Below are 14,965 nucleotides of genomic sequence, written 5' to 3' on the forward strand. Positions count from 1 at the left end.
AACGGTAGTGTATATATATATATATATATATATATATATATATATATATATATATATATATATATATATATATATATATATATATATATATATATATATATATATATATATATATATACACACACACTGGACGTCATTACGTTGTATGTACTGTATAAGTGCATGTAATGTATAGTGTACCTATTGTTGTGGCCAGCACATGACCTGATGACAATATCTGTGTCATATTTTTGCCTGATGAATACTCCTGTGCAATCTATTCCAGGCACATATTGGAACATTAGATGTCCAAATGACCCTTTATGAATGTCCCTGTATGGCTGAAAATGGTGTTTAGATAATTGCCCCACATCTTCAGACACACTGACCTCAATTATATCATTATACGTGTCTTTAATGTTAGTTATTGGATGGAAAATTAACATAATCTTCCTTTTGTGGCTACTTCTGCACGTCTCAGTGATGCGGGGTGTGCCCACTGCACTTTAAAAAGGTAATGCAGCACGGGCCAGCCTCCCCTTGGAGTGCGACGCCCCCACACTGAAGCCCCGGCAGCTATAAAGAGGCTCAGGACAGATAGTGATCACACACACACACACACACGCACGTACACACACACATACGCATGCAGGGTCCTCAGAGAGCCCTCATCCTCCACTGCAGACAGCTTCTCATCACAGCCGTTGCCATAGGAACCCTTTATGTTCAAAGTCTGCTTTTAAATGCAAGGAAAATAGCACTGTAACTTTTTCAAAAAAAAGAGGGTTATTTTTTTTTAAACAGGCCTATGATGAATTTGAATCGTCAATTGAGGCAGTGCTGAAAAGTTTCTTTGATCGAACCGAGGCGCCATGGTCCATCACAGGTCCACCAAAGGAGCGTCCAAAGCGCGACGCGACCACATCAATCACGAGATCAGGAATATGCGAGCTCTGCTGCCAATCCCCCAAGAGGAGCAGGAGCGCCTCTCCTACCTGCACTCCATGTCCGCCATCTGCACCTACATCAGGAAGTCGGTTGTCTTCAAGGGTGAGTCATCCATCTTTCATTCCTTGAAACTCCATTCAGCCTGCATCACTTCAAAATCTCAAACTGTCCTGGGGATTACCTTGCACATTTCATCCTATAGGGATCCCCTCGGGCGACGGCTGCTCTCTGCCTTATGAGGCCTTTCTTCAAGCCCTGCATGGCTTCATCCTGGTCACTACCGCCCAAGGGAGGCTGGTCTATGTGTCGGAAAATGTGGCCCAATATCTCGGCCTTTCCATGGTTGGTGTATAAAGCCTTCAATGCAGGCAGTATTGGATAGGAAGTTGGTAAAACCATTGGTTCAATTGGCAGGTAGACGTGCTTCAAGGAGACAGCATATATGACATGGTGGAACGTGCTGACTTCCACACTGTCCAGTCCACCCTGAAAGGATACGGCGAAAAGAGAGCATCGTCAGGTAAAACTTTGTTTAAAGAATGACCCAATAGTGTTTGCACGCCACAAATATGTTTTATGTGAAATAGTTGTATTTAATAATAATAATAATACCTGGGATTTATATAGCGCTTTTCTAAGTACCCAAAGTCGCTTTACATGTTAAAAACCCATCATTCATTCACACCTGGTGGTGGTAAGCTACTTTCATAGCCACAGCTGCCCTGGGGTAGACTGACTGTATTTGGTGGTTTAAATCCCAATAGGGGCCTAAAATTGTAAACATTTGATAACTTTTGCATGCGGAACTGCACAAAAAGCACTTTTTTGGTCCATGCACAGTAATTATATGTAATTCAATTAAATTGGATTTAATTTAAATTAAATACATTTAATTAATTCAAAATACATGTATTTCCATACTATTTAATTTATTTTATATAGATTGTATTTTATATGTATATTGTATACATCATTTTACTTGTTTTTACTGTGGTTTATTTTGCTTATTCTTTTTATCAAAGTTTTATGTCTTTTTTTTTATTTTAGGTGTTTTTTTTAAAGTAGTTGTCATAAAATAATGCCCTTTAAGGTTTGAAAAGGAAATTTGCAGTAAATTAATCCGCACTGAACCATTTTTTTGCAGTTGAAAGAAATACAAGTATTTCATATTCTATATCTTATTATATTTGTTAGTTTCTGTGCCTCTATTGTGTATTTTGTTAATTACACAATACATGTAAAGCCCTTTAGAAATAACGAGTTAGTTAAATAATAAGTAGTTATTTCTAAAGGGCTTTACATGTAAAGTTAGATTGCATTGGAATTTTTTTATTTTTAAATATGCTCTGTTAAATGTTTATTGTATTATTCAACACATTTTTTTTTGTCTTTTTAATTTGATTTAATTTAATTCAATATGATATGATTTAACAGCCATCCATGTTCGACTGCGTGTCCCTTGTCCACCTCATCGCAGGGCCAACACAGATGGACAGACAGCACACTCACATCACACTATATGCATTGTTAAATTTAAAGTACATTTATTCAATAGAATGTGCAAAAAAAAAGTGCTCCTTTAAATATAATTTTACTATTCATTAAAATGTTTTTCATTTTTATTGTAATTTAATTACATTTAATGTAATTTGGAATATTTTACATTGTTAAATCTAAAGTAAATTCCTTTAATTTACATTTCAAAATGTGCAAGGTGCTATGTTAAATGTTGGTTGGTTGAAGTTTATTTTTATTTTATGTATGTATGTCAATATGATACATCGCATATTTCACATATTTTTAATTTGTCTTTACAACATGCCCAAAAAGGAGTAGGAAGAAGCGACGTTAATTTAATCCTACCCCTTTATACTTCATGGCAATTACTTACACATACTGTATGTTCATTTTCTGTTTTCGATTTGCTACACAATTTACATCAATAATTTCTAAATACAACAGTTATCTTAATAAATGTTCATTAAAATGCTTTTTTTTTTTTCATTTTTAATTCAATTTCTTTGAATTTAATGTAATTTAGTTTACTCAACATGCAATGTTAAATCTAAGATAAATGTATTTAGTTTAATTTTACAAAAGTACAATATGGTCTATTGAATGTTATTCTATTATTCATTAAAATGCAATTTTACCTTTTTAATTTAATTTAACTTAATTTAATTTAATTTAATTTAATTTAATTTAATTTAATTTAATTTAATGTAATTTGAAAAGTTTAACATGCAATTATTAAAGTAAAGTAAATTCCTTTATTAAATTGTTTAGGTGCAATATGGTCTGTTCAATGGTATTCTACTATTCAATAAAATGCAGTTAATTTAAATTGTTTACCCTGCATTGCTAAATTTATAGTAAAGACCTTTACTTCAATTTCTTTGAACCAAGGGTTGAGTACTGAAGTACGGGGGTTCTTAACTTTTTTTTTTACCTCGGGGCCTAACTTTTCTACAACAGATGATACGCGGGGACCACTCAAATATCAACACTGAATTAGTATTCTTACTCGTGATTTTAATCGTATTCAATTATTAAATCTAACCTATTTACAGATTAAAAGGGACACATTTTGTCAAATGACATGAAACCATTTGCTAATCCCAAAGATAATTAACAAGGTTTAGGTCAGGCTGATTACAAAAATAAATACTAATCAAATATACTGCAAAATTATTCATAAATACTGATGAAAAATAGATGTACATGCCTTTACCCAGGGCTAAAATAAATACATTCTAACTAAAATAACAATAATAATATATATATGCTTCTTGAATAACCTGTCAATAAAATTAAAGTGCAAATGAAAATACAGCTTCACCCCCTTAGTCATAATTTTGGCGCTTAAGAAACGTCTATGACTTTAGCTCCGGACTTCTTCTGTTTGTTTGATATTGTCATTATTGCCACAAGTGGCAGAAAAGTGCATTACAACTCAGTACTGCTGCGGTCCTTACGGACCCAGCTGAGGAACAGACATTTTTTGGCGGCCTTTGAGGGGATTTTCGCTGTAGTACAGTAAACACTACTACATATACAGTCTATATATATATATATTCATATATATTCATATATTCATCTTCTCATTCAATGTGTTTTCTTTATTTTCATGACTACTTACATTGTAGATTGTTACTGAAGGCATCAAAACTATGAATGAACACATGTGGAGTTATGTACTTAACAAAAAAAGGTGAAATAACTGAAAACATGTTTTGTATTGTAGTTTCTTCAAAATAGCCACCCTTTGCTCTTATAACTGCTTTGCACACTCTTGGCATTCTCTCGATGAGCTTCAAGAGGTAGTCACCTGACAGGGTTTTCACTCCACAGGTGTCATAGTTTTGATGCCTTCAGTGACAATCTACAATGTAGATATTCATGAAAATAAAGAAAAACACATTGAAATGAGAAGGTGTGTCCAAACTTTCGGCCTGTTCTGTATACTGTATATACATAATATATTATGCTACATGTATGCCGTGTATGATCAAAAATGGGGTAGTGAATGTATGGTGGAGTACATTATGGTTGTCTATGCATATGCATAGCTAGTTTCACAATCTTTTCACTTATAACATTTAATCTCTGTGATTATTGTAGCATTCTAAGAATGAAAGAAAGATCATGTCCAGTAAATTGATACACCTGAAACGCATGTCCGTAATTAACCTATAAAAATCATGTTCATCACTCATCGTGTTTCGGATTACGCCATTTTCTATTGTTTTTAATAACCACACACACAAATGTAATATAATTGAGACCAGTGCTGGATGTAGAAATCTAATTAAAGTGGTTTTGTTAGTAACATTTGCCTCAAAGTGGTCATATTTCCTGCAAGACCTCATGTAGAGAATGAAATGAAGCAGATTGGATATTGTTATAAGTGTTTCCACCTTGCAGAGAGGAGCTTTGTATGCTGCATGCAGACCTCTAGGGCTTTGAAACAGCAGCATGGCAGCTGCTCCATGCTGGTCAGAGGCAGCTTCCAATCCTTCCATCAGCAGTGTCCAGTCCCCAACAGCGAGTCCCTCTTTGTGGCGCTGTGCACCCCCACAGTGGACCGCCTGAGGGACACAGAGTCCCACTTGTGTCCTTGCTTCCACAGCAAACACAACTTGGACATGAGCTTGGCGCAGCTCTCGCACAGGTACTGTACATACTCTACTATTTTTTTTAGCATTTGTCAATGTGTTTACTCACAAATACTCGCTTGTCTCTTCCAGTGTTTTCTATTTTTTGGGGTACTCAGCGGACGAAATGGTGGGGCGATCGTGGTACACTTTAATCCATCCAGAAGATCTATCTTCAAGTTTGAATTACCACAGAGAAATGTGTGAGTATAATTAGGTTTGAATTATTCACAACAAAGGCAATTTGCTTGAAATGGACAAAAATGTTGGGACGCCTCGCTTTCTGACCTGCTCTTTACCATCATTACAACAACATAGACTGTGAGAAACGTGTGTCCGTTCATCCAGATGGACATGTTTGAGGTCAAAGGTCAATGACAAGAGGGCCTTCTGGCTCATGCTATAAGTTGTAATTCATTCCAAAGGCGTTTGAAGGGCGTGAGGTCAGGGCTAGTGAAGTTGCTTCCACACCAAACTCATCCAAGCACGTTTTTATGGACCTTGCTTTGTGCACTGGGGCACACAGTGGACCTTTGCCAAACTGTTCCCGTGAGCATTAATGTCCAAAATGTATGTATGTATGACGTATGAGATATTTAGGACTCTGCAAAGTGATAAAACAAATAGTTCAGAATAGTGCTTTCAAACAATAAAAAATGTATCCAGATTAATCACTTGGTTGGAGTGGAATAAACATCTATGCACATTATTGTGGACCTGTTAATCCTTTTGTGTTACTAATGTGCTATTTTAAGAGATGTGCCTCTGTGAAAAAAAACATTTACATATATATATATATATATATATATATATATATATATATATATATATATATATATATATATATGTATATATGTATATATGTATATATATATATATATATATATATATATATATATATATATATATACAGACACACATATATATATATGTATATATATATACACATATATATATGTATATATATATATATATATATATATATATATATATATATATATATATATATATATATATATATATATATATATATATATATATATATATATATATATATATATATATATATATATACACATACATACAGTATATATATATATATATATATATATATATATATATATATATATATATATATATATATATATATATATATATATATATATATATATATATATATATATATATATATATATATATATATACACTACCGTTCAAAAGTTTGGGGTCACATTGAAATGTCCTTATTTTTTAAGGAAAAGGACTGTACTTTTCAATGAAGATAACTTTAAACTAGTCTTAACTTTAAAGAAATACACTCTATATATTGCTAATGTGGTACATGACTATTTTAGCTGCAAATGTCTGGTTTTTGGTGCAATATCTACATAGGTGTATAGAGGCCCATTTCCAGCAACTATCACTCCAGTGTTCTAATGGTACAATGTGTTTGCTCATTGGCTCAGAAAGCTAATTGATGATTAGAAAACCCTTGTGCAATCATGTTCACACATCTGAAAACAGTTTAGCTCATTACAGAAGCTACAAAACTGACCTTCCTTTGAGCAGATTGAGTTTCTGGAGCATCACATTTGTGGGGTCAATTAAACGCTCAAAATGGCCAGAAAAAGAGAACTTTCATCTGAAACTCGACAGTCTATTCTTGTTCTTAGAAATCAATCAATCAATCAATCAATGTTTATTTATATAGCCCTAAATCACAAGTGTCTCAAAGGGCTGCACAAGCCACAACGACATCCTCGGTGTCGAGTGGGTCTGACAGGCTATTCCACAAAATTGTTTGGGTGATCCCAAACTTTTGAATGGTAGTGTGTATATATATATATAATATATAGTAGAACAGGGGTTAGTGCGTGTGCCTCACAATACAAAGGTCCTGGGTTCAGTCCCCGGGCTCGGGGTCTTTGTGGAGTTTGCATGCTCTCCCTGTGACTGCGTGGGTTCCCTCTGGGTACTCCGACTTTAAAAACACGCACCTGGGGATAGGTTGATTGGCAACACTAAATTGGCCCTAGTGTGTGAATGTGAGTGTGAATGTTGTCTGTCTATCTGTGTTGGCCCTGCGATGAGGTGGCGACTTGTCCAGGGTGTACTCCGCCTTCCGCCCGAATGCAGCTGAGCTAGGCTCCAGCACCCCCCGCGACCCCGAAAGAGACAAGCGGTATAAAATGGATGGATGGATGGATACTCCCTGGACAAGTGGATGTATACACTACCGTTCAAAAGTTTAGGGTCACCCAAACAATTTTGTGGAATAGCCTTCATTTCTAAGAACAAGAATAGACTGTCGAGTTTCAGTTGAAAGTTCTCTTATTCTGGCCATTTTGAGCGTTTAATTGACCCCACAAATGTGATGCTCCAGAAACTCAATCTGCTCAAAGGAAGGTCAGTTTTGTAGCTTCTGTAATGAGCTAAACTGTTTTCAGATGTGTGAACATGATTGCACAAGGGTTTTCTAATCATCAATTAGCCTTCTGAGCCAATGAGCAAACACATTGTACCATTAGAACACTGGAGTGATAGTTGCTGGAAATGGGCCTCTATACACCTATGTAGATATTGCACCAAAAACCAGACATTTGCAGCTAGAATAGTCATTTACCACATTAGCAATGTATAGAGTGTATTTGTTTAAAGTTAAGACTAGTTTAAAGTTATCTTCATTGAAAAGTACAGTGCTTTTCCTTCAAAAATAAGGACATTTCAATGTGACCCCAAACTTTTGAACGGTAGTGTATGTATATACATAAAGTTAAAGTTAAAGTCCCAACAATTGTCACACGCACACACTGGGTGAGGTGAAATTTGTCCTCTGCATTTGAACCATCCCCATGTTCACTCTCTGGGAGGTGAGGGGAGCAGTGAGCAGCAGCGGGCGCCGCGCTCGGGAATCATTTGGTGATTTAACCCCCAATTCAAACCCTTGATGCTGAGTGCCAAGCAGGGAGGTAATGGGTCCCTATTTTTTTGAAGTCTTTGGTATGACTCGGCCGGGGTTTGAACTCACGACCTTCCAGTCTCAGGGCGGACACTCTAACCACAAAACCACTGAGCTATTTTATTGTCAGAATGTAATTTAGGAACGTTTTTAAACATTTTACTTGAATGCATGCAACTTATTTGCACAAAACTTGGTAACAGTTTTATCAAAAGTTCTTTCAGGCTGTATTTTGGAGTGAAATTGGCTAGCAAGCACACCAGTCGGAGTCTCCTCACTCATTTTTGTACTAATTCTGATCGCTGGCCATATAGCGGTTAAGGCAAAAGAGCTTGTACGGTCAGACAGAAAAAAATGTGGACAGACAATTTCGGGGGCTGGTGCTCAAGCCAGAAACAAACACATTTATTGCAAAAAATATTCTTAAGATGCAGCTTCTGAATGCCACTGAGGAGGTCAGGGAATAATTCTCTCAAGAGAATCATCGTAAATAAATGATCAGATATCCAAACATATTTGGGGAGAATTGACAAGGGAGACAGTATTTTTTGTTCTTAAACAAATACAAAATTGGGTCAATGTGCATGTGCCTGACTACTTGGACAAACTGCTCCAAATTTTAACTCATTAGTTCATTGCGTAACATTTGCAATCAGATAAGTCCAGATTTATATATTATTGCGCAGAAAAGCGTAATTTTGACTTGAGCTTTTGTTCCTTGCATCCGACTGTGACGTTTGTGAGTGGGCATGGTAACAAGTGTGCATCCTTCTTTTCTTTCCTTGTTGCCTTCAGTGCAAGCAGACGAGGGCATCCAGCTGAGGATGGTGCTGAGACTTCAATGCAAAGATCTGTCATGGACTTGGTGCTACATTTGTGCTAACAAAGAGGCCACTTACATCTTCTGCACTAACTTCATCATAAGGTACCACACATAATTGTTCTACTGTATTTCACACATTTTCATTAGTTGTTCTATATCCTTTCAAGAGACAATATTATAGAAACTTGGTTATAACTCAGCAAGGCCGCACCTCACTATCCACAATCCTTGCTTTGCATGAATATGCATGTAAAATGTCAATGAATAAATGACAGGGCGCTTCATATGAAATGTCATCACAAATATATTCCTAGCACCTTCCTGCTCCATCACTGATAAGAATATAATGGCAAATTTCCCCTGTACATTCAAAAAGTCCCCTGTGGCTTGATGTGTAAGTGCTAGAGGCACAGGGATGAAATCCTAGCCCAATATTTATGTTTGAATCATGTAACATTTGCACAAAAAAAGTATTTCTTATTAATTTGTTTTAGAAAAAATATGCATCAAAATAAATTCAGTTATACTGAAAAAATGTTTCACATAAAAAGGGTGTGAAAAATGTTGTAATGAGGGGACGTCAAAATAAAATTCCACTGAGGGCCCCAATTTAGCCCTGTAACTTAAGAGTAGTCAGTGTACAGCTTGTATAGCAGTACTCTATACGTTTACTGTGAAAATTATTCAATCAAAGTTGATTAATATCATCAAGTGCCTCAAAGAACATTTAACTTAGTCAACATAGCCATTATACTCATGCAGACCATGACACTCCCCACACCATGTTGACAGTAAGCAAGACCATTTCAGTGGTATCTCATTTTTGTTAGTAATCCTCTCCAGAAGGTCAGACGAAAACTGAATCGTAACAGAAGCAAACAACAGCAGAAAAGAAAGACGGCAGATCAACTGGTCTAAAAAGGGGTCTATTTAAAGGCTAGAGCAGTGGTTCTCAAATGGGGGTACGCGTACCCCTGGGGGTACTTGAAGGTATGCCAAGGGGTACGTGAGATTTTTTTTAAATATTGTAAAAATAGCAACAATTAAAAAATCATTTTATAAATATATTTATTGAATAATACTTCAACAAAATATGAATGTAAGTTCATAAACTGAACACCAAATCAAGTAGGCTATTCCATTCATTACCATAAACCCAGAGTTTCCCCCATGCCATGATGGTTTGACCCTCACTAAAATGTCTGTCAAAAAGAACTGTGAAAAGAAATGCAACAATGCAATATTCAGTGTTGACAGCTAGATTTTTTGTGGAGATGTTCCATAAATATTGATGTTAAAGATTTATTTTTTTGTGAAGAAATGTTTAGAATTAAGTTCATGAATCCAGATGGATCTCTATTACAATCCCCAAAGAGGGCACTTTAAGTTGATGATTACTTCTATGTGTAGAAATCTTTATTTATAATTGAATCACTTGTTTATTTTTCGACAAGTTTTTAGTTATTTCTTATATCTTTTTTTCCAAATAGTTCAAGAAAGACCACTACAAATGAGCAATATTTTGCACTGTTATACAATTTAATAAATCAGAAACTGATGACATAGTGCTGTATTTTACTTCTTTATCTGTTTTTTTTCAACCAAAAATGCTTTGCTCTGATTAGGGGGTCCTTGAATTAAAAAAAAGTTCACAGGGGGTACATCACTGAAAAAAGGTTGAGAACCACTGGGCTAGAGTATACAAATTAGTTTTAAGATGGGACTTAAACTAAGTAGGGCATTCCAGAGTACTGGAGCCCGAATCAAAAACGCTCTAAAGCTTGTAGAATTTTTTTGGGCTCTAGGAATCACTAATAAGCCGGAGTTCTTTGAACGCAGATTTCTGGCCGGGACATATGGTACAATACAATTAGCAAGATAGGATGGAGCTAGACGTGTAGTATTTTATACGCAAGTAGTAAAACCTTAAAGTTGCACCTTAAGTGCACAGGAAGTGAGCCAGTATAGGCGTAATATGATCAAACTTTCTTGTTCTTGTCACAACACAATTCATTGAGAATAGCTATAGTTTTAAATGCATAAAACAAAGAACAATAATGAAATAAATGTATGCATGAACCTTTAACATAAATATTTATTGAAGTCGTATTGGCAAAGACAGTGATGAGCTGGGAGGGTGAAGGGAGAGAAGAGCCACACGGACGTCAACTTCATACTTAACTATGAGTTTGTTCTTGAAATCAATAATGTTTTGCACCTTCCTTATGTGTACAGCTCCACTAATGGACATTGGAGTGTTACTTTTAATACAGCTCCACTAATGGACATTGGAGTATTACTTTCAATACAGCTCCACTAATGGACATTGGAGTATTACTTTCAATACAGCTCCACTAATGGACATTGGAGTGTTACTTTCAAAGGCAAAATTAAAGTATTGCTAGTAACATAATTTTATATGGGACTTTATTGTATTATATGTATAGTACATGTTCCAAAAAGAAAAAAGCATAAAACACCACCAGAATTAGAGATATTACAAGTCAAAGTGATGAAGCTTAGTGTCACGCTCATGACTTGGTGTAACTAAACATTACCCTATAACATGAAGGCAATTGCATTTTATTGATATTTGAATATTTGAATATTCAATGTTTATAAATGAATATTTAAATATACTAAGTGTAAAAAAGGTAATAAATATTCAAAATAAGATCATTAAATGAAATCTAGTTTGGTTACGCCATCATGAGCGCAACACAAGGTTGTAAAAGTTTCAACTACAATTCTAAATAAGATGTCAAAAGCAAACTGAAATCAAATACACACAGCTTAAAGATTGATCAATACCTATTTAAATTTAGTAATACATAAATATGATGATAGATCAAAATATAAAAGAAATGTACCTGAACAGAACGCTCATGATGGTTACACCAAAAAGTAACGCCATGAATCGCGTTTTTCCAAGTTTTGGGGGCATTTTTATGCTATTTCCAAGCATCTCATTTTTATTATCGTTGATTTTAAATGGTCAAACTAATGCATATTATATATGCATGCCCTAGTAAACCAAAAAAAAAAGTCATATTTATTTTGATTGTTACATTTTGAAGTACATTTGTGCAGGTGGTTGCGAATGTACCCATTACCAGAGCTGTACATTTATAAAAGTACTGGCACTCTCTACTTTCTTTGGCCCCATGTTGGCTTATTTCGCAGGCATATTCAGCAAAAAAAATAATAAAGAATAGCGACTGAGTTACCAACGGGTGGGATTTTTTGTTGGATTGTACGGAATGCTACGCAGGCAAACACATTAGTTTGTTATGCACAATATTTTGCCTTTTTGATAACTGAGTAAGCAAAGGCCATTATTTAGACAATAAGGGCTGTGTGTTGAGTCATTATAAGGGAATAGTAAGTTTACACTGCTTTACAAGCTGTACACTGACTACATCCACACTATTTGCAAATGGGTCTTGGAACGTATTCCCAGCAAAAAAAAATGGAATAATGAAGGCATCTGTCTTTTTATCTCTATATCTCAAAGTTATTATACACATTTTAATTCAGTTTAAGTACCAAAAAGTAAGAATGACAGGAATACAATATATACAGGGGCCCAGTATAGTACTTACAAAACGTGCAGTTACGCAACATTTTGTCAAACCATCTTCCTGCTGTAAAAGTGCTGCTGCAGCACTCTTTTCCACCTGCAGATAGCGCCATCAAATCATTGAAGTTAGCATTTTAAAAATGCCGAGCCGAGAATACAAAATGCCGAGCCGAGAATAGGGTGCTCTACTGTACATCCCAAGTTTGTTTTTTTCTATAGTATTGTCCCTTCAGCTCCTTTCTGTGAGATACTGTGCATTTATTTAAACAATCATCTGTGATGCAATGTTTTTGCACCTGTAGTGAAGCAGAGGCCCGGTTTCTGCAGAAGACAATCTGCAATTATGCACTGAGCTCATCATCCTTATCATCACCATCATCCTCATCCCCATCATCCTCATCACCATCATCATCATCATCATCATCATCAGTGGAAAGTGAGCAGACTGAGAGTCTGACCTCCAGATGCTTTAAGAGGCAGCGGACGTCAAACAGCCAGAGTGAGGACGCAGCTTCCAGACCCAAGATGGAGTCTGATGAAGACATTTACTATGCGGCGCACGCCTCAGCTCCTCCTCTGGGGGGCAGCCCTGCTCTCTTCTCTCCTCCCTACAGTCCCGCCTCCTGCAGCTCCCCCACTCAGCAAGAAGTGCTGGGCCGTGACCTTCTGATGGATGTGCACGGATACGCCGATCAGCTGTTGTCCTCCCCTGAGGCTTCTTCTCCCTCCTACTTCTCCTACCCGGAAGCGGCGCTCACCTGTCACCTTTCACCCCGCGACGCCCTCCCCCCGCAGCGCACCTTCGAGCAGGAAGTCTACGCCACCCTCGACCCCCGCTCTCCGCTCTCGCCTTCATCGCCGGCGTATGATTTCCCAGCCTGCGCGTCCGACGCTCGATCCGTTCCAGATGGCTTCTCTGTGTCGGACATGAGCGAGAGCTCCGTGGACCGTGTCCTGCATCAGGAGGACTTCAGCCTTCTGGAGCCGCCAGAAGATGGCAGCCTTCACCAAGTGCACCACGTGCCCCAGCTGGGGTTGCTTCCCACGCCCAATCAGTCGCCGCCATCCGTGACGTCTGAGCAGTACAACGAGACGGAGCAGGCGGAGATCAGCATCCTGGCTCAGCAGATCTCCTCCTTGGCGTGCAGTTTCGACATGTTCGGCCCCGTGAATCCTCTCCAAAGTGTTCAAACCGTGTCCCCCCAAGACTGCTCATATGCTTGGCCTTCGCCCTCTGGCGTCCATGCTAAACCTGACCTGCCATTGTTAGACAGCCTCCTCAAGGACCTGGACATGGGCCCCCCCTTCGCAGGGAGCACTCTGCCGACTAGCGGCGCAGCTTTACATCCCTTCAGCCTGCAGTTGGTATGCCGCGACCAAACCACAGAGTTGCATCAACTTAACCACTTTATGCAAAGTAGCCTCCAGCAAGGACATTTCTGTTAAGGACACTCACAGTGAAAGACAAAATGATTACGCTAAATGTTGCTTTCTACCTGCGGTATTTTTTTTTTTTTGATAGACTTGCTGAGGAAAACCTGTATTGATATAAGTCTATGACTTGCGGCACTACCCTTTTTGTATGACATATTGTCAGGAAAATTGTCCCCCACCGGATTCCAAGAACAAAGGTACGAGCAAAGATATTTAAAGGACACCTTGTACTCAGACACAATGCCTCCCCAGTGTGTATCTCTGAATCTTAACTAACTCCACAGCTTAGCTTGGTATTCATTTTTGCAAAACATCGCCATCTTTTCTCTTTCCCCAGTCCTGCTTGTTTAAATGTCTGACGACAATTTTACATCACAATGGAAAATCCTATCTTGTACTGAGCGACCACATTTCACCGTTGAGCACTTTATCGCAGTCTATAGCGCCGTTGCTTTTAAAAACTGCCACATAGAGCAAGGGTGTCCAAAGTGCAGCCCGGGGGGGCGTTTTCAGTCGCTATTATGAGGATCCCCTGAATCTGTGCCTGTGTCAAACAATAAATGGGACGACTAATGAAGGAAAACTTGTTTTAAATGTTGCTTCTCTTTTGAAGGAATCTTTCACGTAAACCATGACATTAATTGTTATTTTTTTAATTTATCTAGTTTTATTTTATAAAAATATATTTTACATTTACAATTCAGTAGTGATATTAATGGGAACATTTCTAAAATCTACTTATAGTACATATATATATATATATATATATATATATATATATATATATATATATATATATATATATATATATATATATATATATATATATATATATATATATATATACATATATATATATATATATATATATATATATATATATATACATATATATATATATATATATATATGTATATATATATATGTATATATATATATATATATATGATGTCGTTGTGGCTTGTACAGCCCTTTGAGACACTTGTGATTTAGGGCTATATAAATAAACATTGATTGATTGATTGATATATATATATATATATATATATATATATATATATATATATATATATATATATATATATATA

The 14,965-nt window shown here is 36.5% G+C and overlaps 1 protein-coding gene across 1 annotated transcript; it reads left to right on the forward strand.

Moving 5' to 3' along the window:
* Positions 1 to 615: 615 nt before the first annotated feature.
* On the forward strand, positions 616 to 14,542 carry npas4l (neuronal PAS domain protein 4 like). The gene is made up of 7 exons (XM_062057681.1): positions 616 to 1,029; positions 1,130 to 1,269; positions 1,342 to 1,447; positions 4,852 to 5,098; positions 5,175 to 5,284; positions 8,836 to 8,965; positions 12,746 to 14,542. Exons 1-7 carry the CDS (start codon positions 852 to 854, stop codon positions 13,887 to 13,889), a joined length of 2,055 nt encoding a protein of 684 aa, XP_061913665.1. The 5' UTR covers positions 616 to 851; the 3' UTR covers positions 13,890 to 14,542.
* Positions 14,543 to 14,965: the final 423 nt, after the last annotated feature.

This window comes from Entelurus aequoreus, linkage group LG09 (assembly GCF_033978785.1).
Source record: "Entelurus aequoreus isolate RoL-2023_Sb linkage group LG09, RoL_Eaeq_v1.1, whole genome shotgun sequence".
Lineage (NCBI taxonomy): Eukaryota > Metazoa > Chordata > Actinopteri > Syngnathiformes > Syngnathidae > Entelurus > Entelurus aequoreus.